This window comes from Etheostoma cragini, chromosome 18 (assembly GCF_013103735.1).
Source record: "Etheostoma cragini isolate CJK2018 chromosome 18, CSU_Ecrag_1.0, whole genome shotgun sequence".
NCBI lineage: Eukaryota > Metazoa > Chordata > Actinopteri > Perciformes > Percidae > Etheostoma > Etheostoma cragini.
This window is the reverse complement of record NC_048424.1, coordinates 3,925,470-3,948,420: the sequence shown is the minus strand read 5'-3', so window position 1 is coordinate 3,948,420 and position 22,951 is coordinate 3,925,470. Positions and strand designations below refer to the sequence as shown.

Here is a 22,951-nt window from a genome sequence, read left to right as displayed (position 1 = left end):
AGCAAGATTATCAGCAAAAATATGCAAGCAGAGGCAGGAGCAAGCAGCAAAAGCGTCTGTACTGTAAGAAGCAGGAAGTGTGTTATAGACTTTACTCATTGTTACATTCTCACCAAAACAGCCTGTGCTGCATGACCTAATCAGTAATAATGATAAATAATCAGTATAAAAGAGCAGCAGGAAAGACAAGATCCAGTCATGACGGCAGCTCTGGAAACACTCAGAGTTGCATAAACACCTGACGGTATAACACAAGCTGGAGCATATAATAACTTTTTCTTCTTTCCTTCAATAACAACTACTTGAACAAAGCTAAAAACAGTCAGATGGGATGTCCCCCAAAGCGTTGCATGATGGGAGAATAGAACTCGGATGGTGCAACAACTTCTCCAAACCGTGCAACGATACCGATGTCTTCTCTTCTTGGTCAGTCGTTGCTCAGAGGGATCTTTAAGTTGTCAGTCTGGCTGAACCATCGTACAGCGTTTCGTTCTCCATGTACAAAACTAAATAATTATTCCTTAAGACGACTTTCTGAAAGCTAAAAGCACAGAAGAGCATTCAGACATAGTGACGTCCTCTCAGACATCTGAATGGAAACAGTCAATCATCGTGGCAGCGGACTGCCAACTTTCAAACATCAGTTAACTTAATTATGTGAAGTGCCTCTCTCTCGTTTATCTCAGAAGTTGCTGCTGCCGGAGGGCCAAGACAGCAGCGGATAGCAGAAAAAAACATACATAGAAATTAAAAAAGGTAAAACTGAAGAGAACTAGGAGGGCACACAGCCAATAATCCAGTCTTCTATCATATACGTATCTGCAAGCACAACCAGTTTATGTTTATGGTTGTTTTTCACCAAGGCGTCCTGCACACTGCCCGCGTGGCGTGAGTGTGGCGTGAGCAAGGCCGTGGTGTTTCTGTTGCGTGTCAGTTGTGTGTCAGTTGCGTGTCAGTTGCGTGGCGTTCTCTATGTCTTTGCACACCAGAAACTTGTCTGATGCAGCGCTGCTGCTGCTGCTGCCAGCCTTGTCTGTACACATGCATGTTTCCCATTGATAAAATGACACATGGGGAGAGAGTTGTGGAAATGCACTGCTCTCAAGCAGAAGCATACTTCATGTTAAACATAAATATATACTGACTACAGCAAAGACAACGTCGGCAGTATTAGTATACAGAATGTTGCGTTCTGTATTGAGAGGTGCAATATTGGAAAATCAATTATTATCATTTTTTTATTAAATGGGAATTGAGAGATTTCCTTCTTTATAGAGCTGTGTAGATTATGTTATTACTTTTTGTTATCACTATTATTATTACTTCAGCTCTGAGAACGTCTCCCGAGCTGTGTCGGGCTACTCTGTCACTCCCCGATGTGAGTTGAGTGCAGTTTTGAGTTATGCATGCGTCACTTTGCGACAAGTAGCCGACATGCTAACGAGAGACTTGTGTAATGTCAATACAGTAAACATGGACCTACTTAACGGAGTTGGTTCACTGCTGGCTACAAGTTAGCCTCAAACACAACAAAGAGCATGTAAATGAAGGGAGAAAGCATATTTTCTGAATACTCTTCAGGCTTTAAACTAACCTGTACCTCATTTAGATTTTCCGTCCTGAATTGGAGACTCTAAACCTCCTTTGGGACTTTGTCTTTTATACGTCAGACCACATGGCTGTCACAACACTGTGTATCTGAGTCACTGATCTCTGTCTAATGAGGTATTTAAAATGCAGCTCAGTGATTACACACAAAGAACAATTACAGTTAGAGTGACAGAGCGTCCCATTGTATGGTTCCTGTCTTTGTCCGGCAGTCTGCAGCCACAGCGGTTTCTCATTAATTCACAAAGAGCCCGGAGCTACTAATGTTGTCAAAAGAAGGAGAAAAATTATTAGATTATTTATGTTTGGTTTCAGTCCAGACATTTGGAAAGGGGTTGAAGTGTTCATTTCATAATGGTTTTTACTCTTTTAATTATGTAGCAGCCTAATCTAATCTGTTTATTCAGAGCCATGTTGCATTGCGGCCAAAACATTTCATCTGTGTGTGTATATGTGTGTGCATTAATGTGTGTGTGTATGTATGTGTGTTACGTGCATGTGTGTGTGTGTATGTATGTGTGCGCGTGCGTGTGTGCACATGTGCATGTGTGTGTTTATGTATGCGTTTCTGTATTTACATATGTGTGTGTATGTAGGTGTGTGTGTGATTGTGTGTGTGTGCGTGCGTGCATGGGTATGTGTGTGTGCACGTGCTTGGGTGCATGCATGCATGTATATATGTGTATGTGTGTGTGTTTGTCTGCTTGAGTGTGTGTACGTATGTTTGTGTATGCTTGTGTTTATGTCTGCGTTTAGTTTTTAATGTGGTGGACAGTCCCCCTTAATTCACTGTACAGTAAGAACCCCTTTCCAGCTGTAGTCCATGGCCAGCTGACAAAAGGCATCCTTAAATACAATGGTAACAAATTAAAATAATTTACATCTATAATGACATCAAGCCCAAGCAAAAATGATTAATACACACAAAGAAGTGACACACACACCAGCAAGCACAGATGATGGCAAAGACATTAAAGCAGGCCAAGCAGTGAAGACATTACAAAGGAGACTAGAGAAAGGAGAACAGTCTCAGAGGCCAGGTTGAAAGCACATCCAAGACATAACGTGTGTGTGTGTGTGTGTGTGTGTGCGTGTGTGTGTGTGTGTGTGCGTGTAAGCAAGTGTGGGTGCATGTATGTGTTCATTTGTGTGTGTGTGTATATGTGTGTGTGTGCGTGTGAGCATGCATGCATGAATGAATGTATCTATTTATGTGTGTATGTGTTTATGTATGTGTGTGTGTGTGTGTGTGTGTATTTGTTTATGTATGTGTGTGTGTTTGTGTGTGCGCAGAATATTTTAAGATGTTTTTGTGAAGTATTTTGAAGCATGCAGTCCCTCAGCATCACACTGAGTTGTTTCTGCGGATAGCTTTGAGGAGATGAAGGTCACAGATAAAAGATGATGAGGGTTCAATGTTGCTGCTGCACACCGCAGCAATGCATCATGGGAGGTGACATGTCAAGTCCATGAAAGTTAAATGAGTGTCTCATTTTTCAGTGAAATTTCAATGGTGGATTGTTTGTCTCTCTGTCTCGGGCAGGTACAATGCAATAGTAAACCCGATGGACATCCAGAAGTCCGGCGCTGTCTTCTGGACGTGTCTTAAGGCCGTGTCTATCTGGCTGCTGTCCATCCTGCTGGCAGTTCCTGAGGCCATTTTCTCTCAAGTTGTCAACATGCAGGTAAAATACAGACATTGTAGTACTAGAACAACCACCAACTAAAACAAGGGCACTCTGAGAACGCCGTCGAACCCATGTCCTCTCTCGCAATCACTGATGGAAGAAGTGTCTAGTTCCTTTACTGCAGTAGAGAAATTAAATATGAAGAAACGTTATTATGCGATCGCATAATTCAATGCACAGTCAGCCAAAGTCTGCATATTCATGCAGGGGCTGCTACTTTTTTTCAAATACAGCACACTTTAAGCGCATTCATTTCTAACTTCCGCGCAAAATAACGCGGGGTGTGCATGACTCATAACCCCCGCATTGTTGTTGCAGAAAAGTCACATATGCTGTGAAGGAAAAAGCATTTGATCCTCTGCTGATTTTGTACATTTGCCCACTGACAAAGACATGATCAGTCTATAATTTTAATGGTAGATTTATTTGAACAGTGAGAGCCAGAATAACAACAAGAAAATCCAGAAAAACGCATGTCAAAAACGTTATATACGGATTTGCATTTTAATGAGGGAATTACAGGCTGAGATAAGGAACACTCCCTTTAAGAGTGTGTTCCTAATCTCAGCTCGTTACCTGCATAAAAGACACCTGGGAACCAGAAATCTTTCTGAATGAGAGGGGGTCAAATCATTATTTCCCTCATTAAAATGCAAATCAATTTATAACATTTTTGACATGCGTATTTCTGGATTCTGGATATTTTCTTGTCTTTATTCTGTCTCTCACTGCTCAAATAAATCTACAATTAAACTGATAGAGTGATAATTTCTTTGCCAGTGGGTACAAAATCAGCAGAGGGTCAAGGATACTTTTTTCCCCCTCACTGTATCTTAGCAGAAAGTTCAAAAAGTGTTTACTTCACACAAGAGCAGCCAAAAAACTCCACATTTTTCAGGAAGGCCTGATAAAAGTACTAATACAGTAGTAAAAAGTCCTGAATTAAAAATGTTGCTTAAGTAGAATTATGCAAGTCTCATCAGGAAAATGTTCTTAAAGCATTCATCGCTGATGTTTTCATCCAACCGCGAACCCTCAGCTTACACGAAGAAATGACGGACTTTAAACCAGGGATGCACCGAAACCAGGATTCGGCTTCTGGTTTTGGCTGAATATCGGGCTTTTTAACGGTGTTCGGTTTCTGCCGAACTGTGGGATTTTTTCCCACTGAACCAAACCCTACGCTTGTACTAAGTGTGCTATGCAAGGTTGACGTGATGACGCCGCCGTTGGTTACGGGACGGTGTTTACGTAGGAGGAGCGTTCAATGTAGCAGGCCGTGAGAAAGTGAAAATGGATCTCGTGAGCAGAGAAAGTGATGTTTGGCACTACTTTCAGTCAAAAGAAGGCCATTCAATACACAACATCACCGCGGTTACAACATGTGGTTGTAATACAGGTTGTGCATGAAGGAATCTACAGACAGCAGCCAACATGCAGCAACTTCAGGTACGGTTAGGAAGGAAAGTCACAGCACAGGACGCTGTTTACTTCATTAATGCGGTTACCGTGGTAACGGACAAACCCCAAAAAATCTTGATTCAGTGCATCCCTAACTTAAAGTATTTAAAGTGCAAAGTACTCAGGAGTTGCCCTTCTCCAGTTTATTCCCTCCTCTCTTCTCCTTGTCTCCTCCACTCTCAGGGACAGAGGGACAACACCAACGTCACCTTTGTGAACTGCGTGCCCTACCCGCTGTCCAATCAGATGCATCCCAAGATTCACTCTGTGATGATATTCCTGGTTTACTTCCTGATCCCTCTGACCATCATCTCGGTGTACTATTACCACATCGCCTGCACGCTCATCAAGAGCGCCCACGACATGCCGGGCGAGGTCAGCGAACACACCAAGAGACAGGTGAGCGCTGATCAATGAATGAATGAATGAATGAATGAATGAATGGATTAATGAATAAATACAAAATGAGCTGATAGGATTCTGCAGGTTTGCACTTCAACCAAAGATCCTCTATACTAAAGATAACGCATTTCAAGCAGCGCCAATGGTATGAAACTTCCTGTCTCCTAAAGGGGCGTGGCCTTGTTTGAAGGTGTCATGAACGTTGTGTGGATAGATGAAAAGTTATATTTGTATAATGTACAGTACGTTAGATATTTACACAGTTTGAAGACGTATTTAGCATACAGGTGATTAGTTTTGTTAAGGCGTTCATATATGTTAAGTAACGTTAGCTTGTCTGTGTTGCCAGATCTCGCGAGAGTTTGGTGTTGAAACCGAAACAGGTTTCAAACTAAGATAATCTCCTGATGTGTCCTTTGGAAAAATGCCATTTTAGTGTCAGAATGTTCTGGAGATATTATTGGCTTGTTGAAGAACGGCTCTAATATTTACTTTGGTGACCATGGGGCAGATGAATCGTTCATAATCCATGTTCACGTACACTTCTCTTGTTGGAATAAACCTCATGTCGCTTATCTGATAGTCCTCGACTCCTCGGTCCTCGGCCGACCCGGAAGTTGTTTCTTGCAAGGAGCAAGCATCGAGGAGCTAGGGGGGGGGGGGTCCCGTAGGGACTTGGGTTGGGAACCTGAGGGTCGCTGGTTCAAGTTTCTAAGGTGCTAAGGTGCTCTTGAGCAAAGCACCAAACTGCTCAGGGAACAGGTCCATTCTGACATCCTTCCCTTGTACAGGCCTATTCAGGCCTTTGTGTAGTGTGTAATAACAGAGTGTATATTGTAATTTATTCATAAAGAGAATAAATTCAAATTAAGTTATTGCCAAGGAAACACAAGAGCAGCTTAAGTTGCTAATTCCACCCAAACAGCTGACAAATTCACGTGACGCTTTAGAGGACAGGACATCTCATCCCTACAAAAACACGTCTGCTTCCTCTCTCCTCCCATGATGACGGGCCTCCTTGGCGGGAGGGACTAAGACATGATGAAGGGAGGGACATGATGAAGGGAGGCAAGTGGAGAACTTGATGATGCAATTTAAGCGCGGCCAAGACAGGGAGCTACTCTGAGTTGGGCACACTTCGGTTTTCTGAAGAGCATATGCTGTGTATCAGGATCAATTATGTGCTTGGTTTTATTTTGTTCCTTCTTCTTTTTGCATAAAAGGAGCAGATTGTCCCAAACTGATCTTCACTTGAGCTTAACTTTCCACACACGTTTACTGCTGCATTCACTGCAGGTTCTTCTCCTGTGGCAACATATTGGATCTGTGGTGTTGACATGAGTGACTTTGGATATGCTGTCACTGCTGTCTCCCGTCATCTCCTGCCAGTCACATTGACACGATTGTGATTCAGTCCACGCGTAGCATGCACGCTGTTACGTCCTGCATCTAGGGGTATCCTGACATAAACATAAAACCAGACGTGTTTGGTATGTGAGAGGATATTTATTTAAAGAATATCAGGTCAAACAGAACAACATAACTTACAAACTGGAAAAAATGGGCCGATGGGTGCTGTGGAAAACAAAAACAGAATACAACAAAAGGAGATCCTCAAGAGGAAGACTAGTTCTCTAAGAATAAGAACAAAAGAATAAACAGAAATCCTCTCTAACTTTAAAATACAAAACACATACTCACAGCACCCCTGCACCTAATGTCAAGTACCAATTTCAACCTGGGAATGCAAAAACATATCAGTTTTTAGAGTCTCAGAGTCAGTTTTTAGTAGAGTTCTGGATTCTGCAATCAATCAGGCTATTTAAACTGGTGGCGGACTTCAGTGGCACTCCTTGATTGGCGAGTCAGTTGTACAAGCCGCACCAATCAGCTTCCTCCATCTGGGAACTGGGCGGGACTTCCAGTTTCCATCTGATCTGCAGCATGGGATGTTTTGCTTCTCACACGTAGCTGTATCTATCAGCGCTACTTAACAATATCTCAACCCCGAACACCCGAGGGTTTATACCTGATGTTTGAGTAAGAAAAGCAGAAATTAGGAATTATTGACTAAAATTAAGGGAATGGATGTTGATGGATTATCACAATCTGAGGTATGTCAACTTTTCCTCCATGCTATTTCAAAATCACTTCAATTTTTTCTCTCCAAATGCTATAAAATTGAAAAAGACACCCCAAAATTTTGAAAGTAGAGATTTGTACTTGGCAAAGAGCGTTGTGTGGAATCAGTCCACATTGATAGGAAAACGGGTCAATTTGACCTGAGGACAACACAAGGGTTAACTTTAAAAAGTGACAGACTTGATATGTAATGAATAACAGAGTGAATGAATATATAAAGTGAAGTGATTTCTTACTCTTGCAGAAGATAGTCTAGAAGTTTTCTAGTTTGACGGGGGTCGACTCGGCGTGAAGCTTTTTGCACCCACACCTCTCACTCCCGCGGCTTCAGAGGCCTTCAGTATATGAGCCATGAGGGGAGGTTTAGTGGAGGACTGTGTTAGCTGGAGAGAGTGATCACTTTACACCAGCCTGATCCTCACAGATGGAGGAGAGGAGTGAATTATTTAAGACCCAACAGTAAGGGTGGGGGGAACAATCAATACAGCATAGTATCGCAACATTCTCAGTGGCAATACTGCATCGATACACAGGCGCCAAGTATGGATCTTTTATTATTTATTATATATTATATATGTGTTGGTCAGTTTATCCAATTTTGAAATTGAAGTGAGATGACCAAACAGAGAATTGTTTCTTTTTAGATAAACCAGATGTTGATGAATCATTTGAAATTGGGAAAAATTAGAAGTTGGAAAAAAGATTATATTGTATCCTAAGTATCTTGATGATATCGTAACGGGACGCGTCTGGTGATTCCCCCCCCCCCCAGTAGCTGGTGAGATGTGCAACTGCTGTGTCTGCGGGGATATCCACCATAAAAACTACCAATGATTTTTGATGATGATGTTACACTCCCCAAACTGCTGCACATAGTCTCCTTTTTAACTGAAAACACAGAGCCAGACCATAGACCGTTAATATTAATATTAATCAATATATATACAGTCTATAAGCCAGACCCACATCCCCTGCAGCTCCCGGCACTTTTTCCTGCGTTTGGATGTCGACGTGTGTGTTTTCAGGACACCTAGAAATTACGTGGGATCCATACTAACGGTTCAGGGACACGTGGGCCAAGAATGGGACTCGGACCCCGGCCTCCTGGGTGAAAGTTCTGTGTTGTTTGACCCCCCCCCCCCCCCCCCCCCCCCCCCCCCCCCCCCAAATCTGCCTCCTTACATGGACTTTTGGTCTTTGATACTACTCTCTGCCGTTGTTTCTCTTAAATCTGTGTCATCTTACAGCACCGTGGGGGAGCTGCTGCTCGGCCCGGTGCGTTCCATATCGACACTAAAGGGGGATTTACTGTGTGTGTTGGTAAATGATGAGAGAGACACTGACCAATCGTCCATGTTGTTTTTACGAGTTAGGAGGGAGAATGGGTTGGTAAAAAGCAATGTTTGTGCATGTGTACACGCACACATACATACACACACTCACATACACACACACACACACACACACACACACACACACACACACACACACACACATACACAGACAAACACAAGATACACACACATACACCCACCCACTTACCCACCCACACACGCACTCCCACTTAAACACATACACACAAAAACACACACACACACATACATAAATACACAGACACACACACATACATAAATACACAGAAACACACACACACACACACACACACACACCCCCTGCGGCTGCTTCCATGGCTGTGCAAGTGTATTCAGTTCTGTGTAATAGAGTTTCTCCTCGGCTCATTGATAATAAATCTTCTGAGGTTGCAGCGGAGACTCTGCGTTGACGAGGAAAGCTTGCAAAGCAACAAGTTTTCGGGCTGCCAGCTCCCATTAGAGACACATTTGAGACAGATTGACACTGCAGCAAGCAGCTGTCATATTTCCATAATGATCCAAATGATAAAAAATGCGGAGCCAACATTTCCTAATTTGTGCACTTGTTATCTTGTCAGGCAGCAGAGGAAATAGAAACACTTTTTATCAGATCATAAAGTCTCCCAAACAAAGTATTGGGGTGGCAGTAGCTCAGTTTGTAGGGAGTTGGGTTGTGTTGGGAACCAGAGGGTCGCTGGTTCAAGTCCCCGTACGGATTGTGGACTGGTAGCGGGAAAGATGCCACTTCAGCTCCTGGGCACTGCCACCATACCCCACCCCCCAACTAATCAGGGTGCTGGTCCAGCACTGGCAGCCCACTCTCTCACACATTTCTCCACTGGTGCATGATTAGGTTCTTAGCGTGTGTGTGTGTGTAGTGATTACTAACACAATTGTAATTTACCCACTGGGGATAAATACACAGTATAAATTAATATTATTTATTAAATTATTCTGCACTCATCATCAGGCTGTTAAGTCATTAAAAATCATTTTCCTTTAACTTCTTATAATTGAAAATATGACAATATGACAGCTCTGTCCAAGGCTTGATATTAAGGGAAAGAAGTATATCTTCGTATTGTGTAACGAGGAGATACCTTCTCTCTTTGTCTGAGGTAAATAGCTCCATTGAATGTTTTTAAATTAATCTTTTTTCAATGTATTCTCTTTTGTAAGGCTAAATGTTTTTGTACAAAAAAATTCATGAATTCACAAAGCCCCCCCCCCCCCAAAAAATAATCAAACTAAAGGCACAATACGTGGTTTGTCAAAGTCAAAAAGCCCGGATATGAGCGTTTTCTGAACAATGGTGTGTGTGTGTCTGTGTGTGTGTTTGTGTGTGTGTGTAGGTGTGTGTGTATGTATGTGGGTGTGTGTTTTCTTATCTCTGGGAACATAATGAATTAGCTCTGCTCTTAGATAAGATAGTGGGCGTGTTTGGTATTAATGTGGCCGTCTGCAATTAATGTAAAATTTGCCAACCTCCAACCTCTAGCGATGTGGAGGTACAGCCCCCGAGTGAAGAAGCTTTTCCCCCTTCAAGAAACCTCTGATAGCATCGCTCCCACACACCGAAGCACAGATTAGATTTAACCGTGATGAATGAATGAGAAGACAATGGGAGACATGGAGAGACATCAAAAAAAAGGGATGGCATATTTAATGGTAGAGGAGCTATTGGCTTGGCGGAGTTGTGTGCCAAGATTATTTGCAACTTTATTCTTCGTGAGCTGTATGCTTGACTGTGGACAATTATTACACTCTTATAGTTTACCATTTCAGACTGCTCTCATTCACATTCCCAACGCATTCTCCCTCCCATCTCATAAAATGCCTTTGTCGATGTTATTGACACAAAAAGTCTAAAGCAAGTATCGTGAGTATTGCTTTTTGTGAAATCCTTAGTAGAAACAAACAAACTAATGACAGATATTACTGCATGGTTAGTAGTTTATTCTTGATGTGTAAGAAACAGAAACTGTGCCTTTCTTCCTCTCAACACTGTTGACTGCTTTTAAGTTTATGGAACAGAAAAAGATGGTTAATCTGCAGCAACAGTTGTCGGACCAACCATCAGAGTGTGTTTTTCTCTTCTCTGATGATCCTCCTCTTCCTCTCAGCTCTCAGCACCAGAGGTTGATTCACTGTTTGTTCGTCAGAAACTCTCCATTAACCCCGAGAGTGTTGAGGTCAACCTCACTGCAGAGTGTCGTTTCAGACCTGCAGAGCCACACGGGGCTGCAGCAGAGAGTCACGGGGATGACTCTCCCTATAGTATTTATGAGTTTTTAGGGTGACACCTTCAGCTCCACACACAGTATCAGATATATCAGTACTACCACAACCCATCTATACCTTAGTGCAGCTACCTCTACTGTCTTCTTGAGTCTGTTGTGGAAGTCTAAGGCAGTATTCGTATTTATGTTCATTGGAAAATGCTTGGCAAGTTTGTACTGTTTACAGTCTGTAATTTCAGTGTTAGGTGGGTTCCTTTTACAAGCCCTGAAGGTTTTCAGATATTAAAAAATTTCAAAAAGGAAACATCTGCTGTACAGGTTTAGCGACAAATTATCTCCTTACATATCAAGATAAAATAATACTCAGCCACGTAGGCATGGACATTTTCTTTTACAATTCAAGCTCTGAAAAACCCAACAACACCAAGTACATGAAGACAAAAGTTGAAAACATCATTAAAAACATGAGTAACTAGAAAATGCATTTCCTGCAGAAAATGCTTGTGAATGCTGAAAAGCTAAATTGCCAAATATCAACTAGATTGCTGGCTTCAATGCATAAGAAGGTAAATCAGTGAAAATAGCTGAAGAAGTGGGAATGGTTTGAATTAGAATATGTTTAATTAAAATGTTAAATAATACCAAAATTGTAAGAAACAAAAGTGGAATATTGTTAGTGTTTCTGAAAAGCTGTCGCTTCACTGAATTGCTGGCTTGAATGTGTAAGATAAGGGGAAGTTGTAGAAAAATGTGCAATAGTGGGAATTGTTCTAATTAATATGAATGTCTTTAAAAAGTTGAATAACATTGAGACAATTTTTAAAGTGAAGTCATAACCCACTAAGTTAGCAATACTCCATTACAGCACAGAAAGCTTGAATGAAACACTAAACTTAAACAATGATACTACAAAAACTGTAAAAGAAATCCTGAAGCTGACAACAACTGTGATAGCTAAAGGTTCTGTGAGCCGTTCGACGTTCAAATGATGTCAGTAGGTGAAAGTCTGTGGGAGGAGAAGCATTTAAAAAAGGAAGAAAGCCTGAAGAGGATTGAAAGATTGCTCCATTGACTCTAATGTAAAATAAAAAAATTAAAAAGCTTACTATTTATCAAAGCATAGATAGCAGAAAAGAAAGTTGAAGAATTTCCGTAAAGTGCTTAAAGAGCTGCACATTTTGATATTTGAATGATTTTTGCAGATGTTAGAGGCAACAAAAGAAAGAAATGAAGAATAAAGAATCGGATAACAATACTGTGAATGCTGCTGAATCAGCGTTCACACAGTTAATAGGATGGGGGCCTGGCCCTGTAAGAGGGTTCATAAATATATTCCTATGGCTACAGGAAAAACGTCTTACTCTACAGAAACCTGCGTTTGTTGCGCAATACATGGGCATCAAGTCCTATGCAAATACCCTTAAAAGTTATATTTAGAAAGATATTTAAAAAATAACAATCCTTTAGACCTTAGAGGGTTAAAATATTCATGATCTCTCCAGATTTTTTCCCAGTGCATTTTCTTACTGTATGCTATTGTATATTTTTATATGCAAAAATAAAAAGACAGCACACAAATGAAGTTGCATATATGCAAGGAAATACAGGTAGGAAAGTATGTATTAATACCTCAGGCACACACTTTTTTTACACACAGTCACGTAAAACACCCTTCCAGAGGAGTCGTGACCTGAAGCTAAAGGCGTCTAAGAGGATCTTTGGAAAACCGCCAAACTCTGCCGAACCGCTAGCAGCAAATCCGAGCGAACACAAACCAGCAGCAGCAGATAGGATCCCTGCTCAGCAATCAGAGTTTTGCTGTTGGTTAACTTTTAAAAAGTCAGTCTAGGTGAGATGCCGCCAGCTCTGTCTCACTTAATGATGATTGTGTTCTTCACAAAGCAGAATCTAATGAAATGACATTATCTCAAGATGCAATTATTAAATTATTAAGACTCTTGAGAAAGGTCCCTGGAGCCGAAATGTCGACCAGCCAATACATCAAATGCAGAGGTGAAAAGTGTCAAATTTTCCTTTTTTAGTGTAAATCTTTTCTTTTTAATTCTTTGCTCTACAAACGAGACCAAGCAAGTGGTGTGCGAGTTGCTTTTCTTCTCATCTTGAAATTGAAGGTGCGCAATTGCCCATTAACGTTACATTATAAATTGTTCCATTTCGCTTATACCGGACCAATTTCGGTGATTGTTTTTCAGTAACTCATCCCTATTTTTCACTAGGCGCGTTTGCGCTGTGTTTCGATGTTGGCGCGACACTTGCGAGCAATCGCAGCCATTGAAATCATTGTATTATATTCCACCAGTGGTGTCGCGGCGCGTCCCAGAAGCGTGCGTAATGTGGCTGAACAGCACCTACAGAGCCTTGCCAAAGTATTCTGCCCCCTTGAACTTTTTGACCTTTTTCCACATTTCAGGCTTCAATCATAAAGATTTAAAACTGTGATTTTTTGTGAAGAATCAACAAAAAGTGGGACACAATTATGAAGTGGATCGAAATCTATTGGATATTTCAAACTTTTTAGCTGATAAAAAACTGAAAAATTGGGCGTGCAGAGAGGTAGAGGTCGAAAAGTTGAAGGGGGCTGAATACTTTCGCAAGGCACTGTAATATGAAGTTGTTCTGCATTGTTGATTTGGTCCAAACAAGCGGGCGGTGCAGACCCAAATCCCTGCAGTCCTCGGCACCTGAGTTACGCTGCACCTGATGCTTGCTACGACAAACCTTTCCCTTTCCTTCCAGTTCATTGCCGTGACATCAAGTTCATTCCCTCGCTGAAATAAGACAGACAGGAGATAAATATGCTCCTCCGAGCACTCTATATGTACCAGCAACATATGTGCTGTAGCGCTGATTTGATCTATTTCTCTCTTTGCTTGGGGGGAGGAGATCTAATGAGCTCTTTAGGATTTGATTATGGCATCTAAGCTATTAGGATTTCAGAAGGCAGGACAAGAGTGGTGGGAAAAGTATTTAGATCCTTTACTAAGAAAACCTAGAAATACTGAGCTGTAAAAATACTCCTGCCATGCATTGAAAATATTAAAAAGTATGAAAGTATCTTCAGGAAAATGTAGTTAAAAGTATTTTAAAGGGATGGAAAAACTGGAAAGGATCCAAACAGTTTCAGTGTGTTTAATGGTCTGATCATCTCAGCTGGACCTGCAGGACGTTACATTGTTGCTAGGTTACTTTATAAAAAACATCAGATTTATAAACTACATGTGTTCTGTGTGCAGAAATCTTAATGTGTAAAGTAACTAGTGACTAAATCTGTCAGATGAATGTAGTAGAGTAACTAAAGTAACTAGTAATTAAAGTAACTAGTGACTAAAGCTGTCAGATGAATAGAGTTAAAAGTAGAATATCTCTCTCTGAAATGTAGCGGAGTAGAAGTAGAAAGTGGCATGAAAAGAAAAAGACTGAAGTAAAGTAAAAGTACCTCAACATCTGGACTGAAGTACAGTACTGGAGTAACTGTACTTAGTTACATTCCATCGCCGCAAAATCAAAGTAAGAGAACATTTCCGGTCTCTCCTTTCTGAGCTCTAGAAACTTCTCCAGCTGAACGTCAGAAGGTCAGGAGGTCTGATGAGTTCCATGCCCGCGCTACACAGAGAAGCACTTTGAAAAACACTGCTGACATTTTTACGTGTTTGTGTTGAGTTGAGTCCTTACGCGCTGAGACAGCTGACCTGTGCAAAGTGCGCATGACGGACATAATTGACCTTTTTCATATGTCTCAGAGAATCTGCGAGCATCCGCCTGATGAGGGCATACTCGACGTGTAATGCATTTGATGTTTAAATATGATCCATTTTCGTCTTGCGTCCATCTTTTGCACTGTTTCTGTCCATTACATCACGAGACATTTGGAGGAAGCTTTTAGCATTCAGGACCCAGCGGGAGGCAAACCTTTTTTCCTGTCAAGAATGATAAGTGCGTGTAGGCAAGCAGTTTGTATCAGTTATTTTTTTTGCTTACGGCTATTCCTAGATCATGAGTGAAGCTTCAGTGTAAAAAGGTGAAGTCTGAAGTTTTTTGTAACTTAACATTTTAAAGATCTCTACTGCATTATTTTAACCAGCTCCTGCTTTGCTCCTATAGCGGCCACTAGAGGGCGCCGCCACTACAAACATGAAGATGAGTCGTAATTGCTGCTTGAACGAACAACTTATGGGAGCGTTTTTGGGGGGAGGACAGTGTCGTCAAGCTTTCCCTTCCAGAACTTTACATTTGCAGGAAAAATGTAAAACAGGGCCTTAATTTTTTTAGGCAAGGCAATTTTGTTTATATAGCACATTTCAGCACAAGGCAACTCAAATGCTTCACATAAAACATCAAACAGTAAAAAGCAAAGAGCAAAACAGGGATTAAAAAATAAAAATAAAGATAGAAACTGAACGCTGCGTCCCCCTGTCTAGTTCTGAATCCGGGGACAGAAAGCAGACCTGTCCCAGATGACCTGAGAGGTCTGGGTGGTTCATAGTACACTAACAGATCTGAAATATATTTTGGTCCTAAGCCATTTAGGGATTTATAAACCAGCTTAAGTATTTTGAAATCAACTCTTTGAGGCACAGGAAGCCAGTGTAAGGACTTCAGAACTGGACTGATGTGATCCAGTCTCTTGGTCTTAGTAAGGACTCGAGCAGCAGCGTTCTGAATCACCTGAAGCTGTCGGATTCATTTTTTTAGGGAGACCTGTAAGGACGCAGTTACAGTAAAGATAAAAGCATGGACAAGTTTTTCCAATATCTTGCTGAGACATAAATCCTTTAATCCTTGATACATTCTTTAGATGGTAGTAGGCTGACTTTGTTATTGTGTTAACGTGGTTGTTGAAATTCAGGTCTGAGTCTGATGACTACACCAGGGGTGAGGAGAGTCTCTATCATGCACATGGACTGTATCCCATTACAACACCACGCTCTCATTTGTGACGGCTGCTGAATCTCTCTCTCGATGCCTCTCATGTCTTTTAAATTGCCTCCTCGAGTTTTCCACTTGCATCTCTTCCTCACGTCTTAGTTCCTCCCACCGAGGAGGCACAGGAGGAAATCAATGGAGGAGAGAGGACATGAGGAAATGTGTTTTAGAAGGTTTAGATGTCCTTTCCTCTGAAGCGTCATGTTAATTAATCAGCTGTTTGGGTGGAGTGAACAACTCCTTCAGTGGCACGGCTTCAGGGATGGCCACTCTTGTGTTTCCTCGCCTTTCGCTCCTCAGTAAACCCCCCCTCGATGCTCGGGACTGACATAAGAACTTTGAGATGGTCTTTACCGAGGAGGGGCAGAACAACTTCCTGATCTGGAGTTGAGTTGAGGAGATATCAAATACGCAACAAGAGATGCTGCCTTATTTTCCCTCCTTCCACCCCAGCTGATCCCTTCCCACTGTTTCCTTCTTTATATCTCCGCTCCTCCAGATGGAGACGAGGAAGCGCCTGGCCAAGATCGTGTTGGTGTTCGTTGGCCTGTTCGCCCTGTGCTGGTTCCCCAACCACGTGCTCTACATGTACCGCTCCTTCCACTACCACCAGATGGATCTGTCGCTGGCTCACCTCGTCATCACCCTGCTGGCTAGAGTCCTCAGTTTCTCCTCCTCCTGCGTCAACCCCTTCACCCTCTACCTGCTCAGCGAGAGCTTCCGCAGACACTTCAACAGGTTGGGTCCATTTTCAAACAAGAGTTTCTTAAACTACATCCAATTTCACTGACAATTTAATCCTTTGGTTGTATGCAACAACCATTTTCTACAAGGATGAGGCTGGTGGTGTTTATTTTTCTTATTGCCAACTAAGCATGGGTTGGTTACCAGGTTCAAGGTATACCACGGTTTGAAAAAGTTAGTTTCAAAACCACTTACTGTACATTTTCCGTCATACAGTTCTTGCTGAATGAGCTGTTTTCTTCTTCAAGGACACAAAGTGCAGTTTAGAAATCCATCTCCCTGCCAGTCTGCAGTGGGTTTCAAAATAAAATACATTGTGTTCCATGGAAAATAACTCCCAGACATTTTAAAATAATACATTTAAATTCTGTAATTGCAATTCCTTGAAACTGTGATATTTTGCAAAAGGTTATCATACTACTAGACTGTTATGATGGCCCACGTACATTGCCAAGACATTTCATGAAAAGACAGCACGGTGGCCTGATGGTTAGCACTTTGGCCTCACAGCAAGAAGGTGCTGGCTTCGAACCCTGGTCATCCCGGCTCATTCCGTGTGGACTTTGCATGTTCTCCCCCTTTGTGTTTGTGTGTGTGTTTGCTCCGGGTTCTCTGGTTTTCTCCACTTCTCAAAAACATGTTCCCTTCTCTCTAAGGCGTTGTGAGGTTGCCTTGCATCACCCAGGTGGGTGCTACACATTGGTAGTCCACCCCTCCCCCCGAAGCTCTTTGAGTGTCTATGATAAAGCGCTATATAAATGTAATGCATTATTATTATTAGGGTTAGGAAACATCACGGAAGTGTGTCTGTAATACAACGGTAACGCACAGGACACAAGCCGCGGCCTCCTGGGTGACAGTCCTGAGTTTGTTTGACCCATCCACCAACTCGACATTTAGAATACACAGACTTTGTGGCTCTTTCTTCTGGACCACTTGCTCCGAGTGTCTAATATTGTCGCGAATGGGTTTACAGCTGAAAGCCTGTTGCATTTTTTTTACAGACGCCCAAGGGTGCCTTGTGTGTTGGCTGAGTTACTGTGTGTGCCTCCTAGCTCCAAGCAGATTAGTTCCTACTGAAGACGTAGTTCGCCAAGTTAATTCAAAGCTCCTATTGATTTTTACCGTTGATGCAGAAACATGCAGATCTGAAATTATCAGACATCGCTTTTAATAGTTCATGTTTTTAGGTTATATGTGTTTGTCACAAAGCAACTTCCACATTTTAGCACGTATTTTGACGATGCTCAACACTGTATTGTTGGCCAGTTAATTAACTGGCCTTACAACATAAACAGACAATTACTACTTTGGGATAAATAAAGCATATCCATCCATCCATCCATCCGTCTGTCTGTCTGTCTGTCTGTCTGTCTGTCTGTCTGTCTGTCTGTCTGTCTGTCTATCTACCATAAAAAGATGGAAAACATGCAGTGGGTTGGGGGCTGCTCTTACTCTAAAATCATATTGTTTTTTCAGTTTTATACACAATTGTCTTCTGTTATCTAGACAATAATACAGTAACCAATAATAATAGAATTGGTCAATGAAGGACTGGGCTAAGACTGAAAGGTGGACATAAGGATATTTCAATGGTCCTCTGCCATAGCGACAAAACATCTAAACATTTTTACTTGCAGTGCTTCCACAATGACAAAGGGACGAAGCATTTTTGGGCACTGGCCTGTTTCAAGAAATGAGCCAAAGCGATTCAAAGAAAAAGGATCTTTGCCATTTTCGTAACAATGAGTCTCTATATGGGAAAGAAATTTAATTTTGAAACATGAGTGAACAGTTTTGGGAGAGATAGGAGCTTTTGCAGTGAGCTATAGTGTTGTGCTGAACTGTTTTGTACTGTTATGACAAATGATCTCAGAGTTTTGAGAATGTAATTTCTGTTTCAAGGAACGAGCCAAAACAGTGGAGAAAAACTGTAACTGTAAATTGACTCCATAGCCTCGTCGCAAGATGAAGTATTCAAGGCTTTGTCATGTTCTAAATCTCTTTCTGATTGGTACTACTTCCACTGAACATCATTATTCTCCCTCGGCAAGATGGAAACCCTCCAAAATCTGGCACAGTCCTCCTAAAACCTGCATGTTACAGGGAACCACTGTAAGGCTTTGTGCTTTCATCACCTCAGAAGCAGCAGAGAATACGTAGAGAGAATAAGATATGCCTTCAGGAAGCAATTATAACAGGGCTGTAGCATGAAGAACGCGGCCTAATGCACATGTCTTTGTATTTACTTTTAATTATTCAAAGGAACTTTTAAACTGAACTATGTTTTGAATCCAAAGTGAGGATTTCCATAAAGTAGAGACATGTTAAGCCTTCACCTTCTGTACCCGGGGAGCTTGTTAACCAGGACGGAGTCAAAATTGTTTCATTTCGTTTCATCCTCATTTTAACATCTTTGACAACGCTGCTGCAATGTCGACTTTCCTTGAGGGCAGCAATTGACAATTAGAAATTTTAGCATTGCCCAAAGATTTCGTGTCTCAATTTGATTCCAATTCACAAGGTCCGGATTTGATTTCTTTATTGATTGAATTTGATCAGGGATTTATTTTGATTTAAATACCAATTTATCCAATGAAATTTCAACTTCCCTTTATACACTTGAATGTGAAAGAGATTCTCAGAGAAGCAACGCTGTAAGTTGTACAAGGAAACCCTTTAAACTGCTGCACAATTACAAATGTTAACAATTGCCCCCAAAGCACAGGTGGAATGACACAAACTAAATATATCACACCCACAGTAGGCGTAGCAGGAACATCACGTGACACTTCTGAATACGACTGCAGACAGCAGTCAATACTATCAAGGTATGACAAAATCTTTAAAAGGTTACCCTGCCACACAAACCCGTTCTTCCGTCCATCTGTGTCATTGGCTAGCTGTAAGCAAATCAGAGTCAAGCAGCTTAGCTGGCTGAATATTAATGAGAACTGGCCCAAATGGAGCCAAGCCTTCCTACAGGCTTTCGGTACCACGCTAGAATGGCTTGAAACAAGGTAACCACGGTAACCAAGTTACAGAGTCCATGATAGAACTTCAGACCTGCGAGTGCAAAACCCCCTCCAAGTCCTCCGTGTTTTTGGTGTCATTTCTGAAAGCGGTATTACAATGTTCTTAACTTTTAACAACCCTTTGCAGAGTATTGGAACCCAAACAGCCCATTTCTGATTTATTCAAGAGATGGAAAAGTCTAACATTTGATAAAAAGGAAAGCAATACAATTTTTTAATATTAGAAACTGGAATGGAAGCAGAGTTTCCCTGGGAGCAGTGTTTCTCTAGTAATTGTAAAGGCCTGGTTGGCTGCCAAAATGGCAAATATCCATTGTGTTTCCCTTTTATTCAATTTGTGTGTTTTGGCATGTGTGGACTAAAACAGATCACTGAAGCTGTTATGCCCTGAAAGTGCTGGAAGTTTTGTAATTTAACATTTTATGTGGACTAAGCACTACGCCAGAGTCTGTTTAGAAAATACCCTTTGAAATGCTGCATTGCTTGTAAGGAAATAACGGGAGAAACATAGAAAGTCAGCTTTAGAAGTGACATACTGCCAGGCTGAAGCAGTCAACAGTAGGGGGAAAGCATTCTTACTATCTGTGATTCAATTAAACGATTTGTAATTAAAGAAGTTATAATTCCCCTGAAGCACTGGCAGACACAAGGGGCTTTCTTGCTACAGTTTTATTTAAAGCTTCTCCTCCAAATCCACCGTGAAAACTAAACACACAGTATAGCGAGAAGATAAAGACCACAGTGGCTTATTATTCTCCCGTTGTGTCCTTCTATTAACGTAGAATGACATGACGTTCACCATAGTAAAATATGGACACAAAACAACATCCCTAGTTGGCTGTTAGCTTACAGACTCTCTTACTCACGAGCAACCCAAAAGGCCTTGGACGAAGACTTCAAAATAAAAGCACTTTACTCTTACCAAATAAAATCACTAAATACTACTGAACGCAATTTATATAATTCTAAATTTTGAAATTGGTGAAACACAAATAATACATTATAATGTAATTACAGAAGTATTTATTAGGGTGTATAAGCAAACCTTTGAAATCTGTAATGACAATATTTTGAGTAGTGCTGTGAAACTTCTGAAGGCCTCACTTAACTCTCTTCTTTTTCTTCTTGGTTAGTCAGCTGCGATGTGGTCGAGGTCCCCGACCCGAGCGCCAGGCCAGCTACCTGCAAAGCACCTCCCACATCCGCCTCACCTCTATCAAGAAGCCCACGCACAACGCCGCCAACATCGCTCCGCCACCCAATGGCAACGCCAACAGACAGGAAGTGGCTCTGTGACATGGGAAGTTGCGTTAGCTTCAGCTTCACCTCATCCTGGGAGTTCTGCAAACATTATGAACTCGCACAGCTCCGAGACCAGGAGAGGTATTTGTGTGGATGGATAGAGGACACTCTACAGGCCTTGTTCCAGATGAATGATTGTACCAGTAACTCCCGTCACTGGTTCAGAACATGAAAAACCCAAACTAAAAGTACTTATTTTCTACACCCACAATGTTTGCTAGGAGTATTTATCTTAAAGATAAAAAAGTTAAAACTGCAAAGCAAGGTTTAACAAAGGATAAGAGGACAGTCTTTATGACAGCATGGTTACCAAAATAGCATGTTGGCTATGAAAGATTGTGTCGTTGTTGCTGGAGTGCTCATCATCGATTGATCTACAAAGCTATTTACTGCATTGATCCAGGACGAGAGGGAGGATTTTGTCTGCTGTCTCTTGATAAGGAGGGTCAGAGACCCCAAAGACATGAGAGAATCCATGTCTTGTCCAAGGATATTTCGGAGAAAGCTGTCGATCACTGGAGGTTTAAACCCTTTTGACTCTCTCTGAACTCCAGCTACGACTATTTTGGAGATGAATGCAATGGATTTGTAGCAGATATAATCTACCCAAAGCCTTGTAAACCAAAATGTCTAGTAATGTGGAGGAAAAGCTGTTTGTTAAGGGTTTGGTTTGGGGCTTTGTTGTTCTGTGGATTTACCGGTTTTACCCATAGGCTGTTTAATATTAATGGACAGCGCATGTGTGACGTCACCTATTGGTTTGTGGAGATCTGCTATCCGTCGTTGAGTTTGCCTTTATGGACGCAGCCATGCTGGTTGCGGATGTGACGATTTTAGACGAGAGGGAGTAGTGAGGGAGAAGCCCTTACTCTGTTACGTCACACACTTTCACTGGAAATCACATTATAGCCACGCTCTTAAACACCCCCTGCTTTGTCGCCAATTTAAAAAAAAGATCATTCTGTGTTGCTTAAGTCTAGCGATCGAGACCATAAACTCATTATGAAACTGTTTACTGAGGTAATAAATCAAGTGAGAATTGGAACACTTTCTTACAGACTTCAACAGAAACTGACCTCCTTTTGCAACCGTTGAAAACTGTCAAACACTATTTTCCCTCACAAAAATTACATGTTACATAACTAGGACCTCTGTCAAGCAAAGATGATTTGACATCCATCAGTGATGAGCCAAATTTTTTCAGGATAACTCAATATTCACATGTTTCAACTCAAGTAAAATCACTCGTCTGTCATGTGTTGGGATAATCTGACTCCTCTCGAGGCACAAAATCCTATCCGAGCTCCGAAAACACATAACCAAGAGCCTGACAGCCTAAAGAGCTCTTCCTGGTGGATGCACAGACTAACAGACCCAACATGTATACAGCTAGCGTCAGTGCTTTGTGCTGTGTTGCTACTCTGGCATGAACAGACAGATGATGAATATTGATGTGCTGTATATTCAAAACAAACACAAAAGATGATTATGTGACATTTATGATGTTTTTTTTATTTAACTTCCTTAGATGTTTGATGTGTTTTTCAGTGCAGGGCATGTGTCACGTTTCTGTGTTGGAAAATTATGCTTGAATCGGATGAACACATAATAAATGTTTCTATGTAAGCGCACAGAGTGACTGTGAGTCCCAGACTGCAGCAACATCCCCCATACATGGAAATAAATGTTTTTTTGCAAGCAACTTTAAAATACATGTTTCAAGGCAGACTAACCACTGCTCGTCACCCAAAGCTTTAAGCTCCTAAATAGACAATCAGATGTAATTGGAGCTGAAATTACAGTATAGGTACGTGGGTGTCAAAGAATGTGAATAGAGCTGTTAGTGGCTGTCAATATGCCAGCTGTAAAGAGCGGTGGGTGGCGAGACAGCTGTTGGCTCCTCAAAACGTCTGGCATGTCATTATCTGGGGGGAGGTTTTTTCCCCTGACTTTCACAGATGTACTCAAAGACTTTGACAGGATTCTCCACAAGGATTTAACCTGTAACTCAG

General features: G+C 41.5%; 1 protein-coding gene across 1 annotated transcript in view; it reads left to right on the top strand.

Annotated features, from left to right (window-relative positions):
- The window catches only part of nmbr (neuromedin B receptor), a 38,871-nt gene extending 16,020 nt beyond the window's left edge, over positions 1 to 22,851 (top strand). The window contains exons 2-5 of the mRNA XM_034899873.1: positions 3,152 to 3,293; positions 4,941 to 5,156; positions 16,358 to 16,596; positions 20,771 to 22,851. Coding sequence (XP_034755764.1) covers positions 3,152 to 3,293; positions 4,941 to 5,156; positions 16,358 to 16,596; positions 20,771 to 20,933 — 760 coding nt within the window. The 3' untranslated portion in view covers positions 20,934 to 22,851. The remainder of the gene's footprint in view (positions 1 to 3,151; positions 3,294 to 4,940; positions 5,157 to 16,357; positions 16,597 to 20,770) is intronic.
- The last annotated feature ends 100 nt before the right edge of the window (positions 22,852 to 22,951 follow it).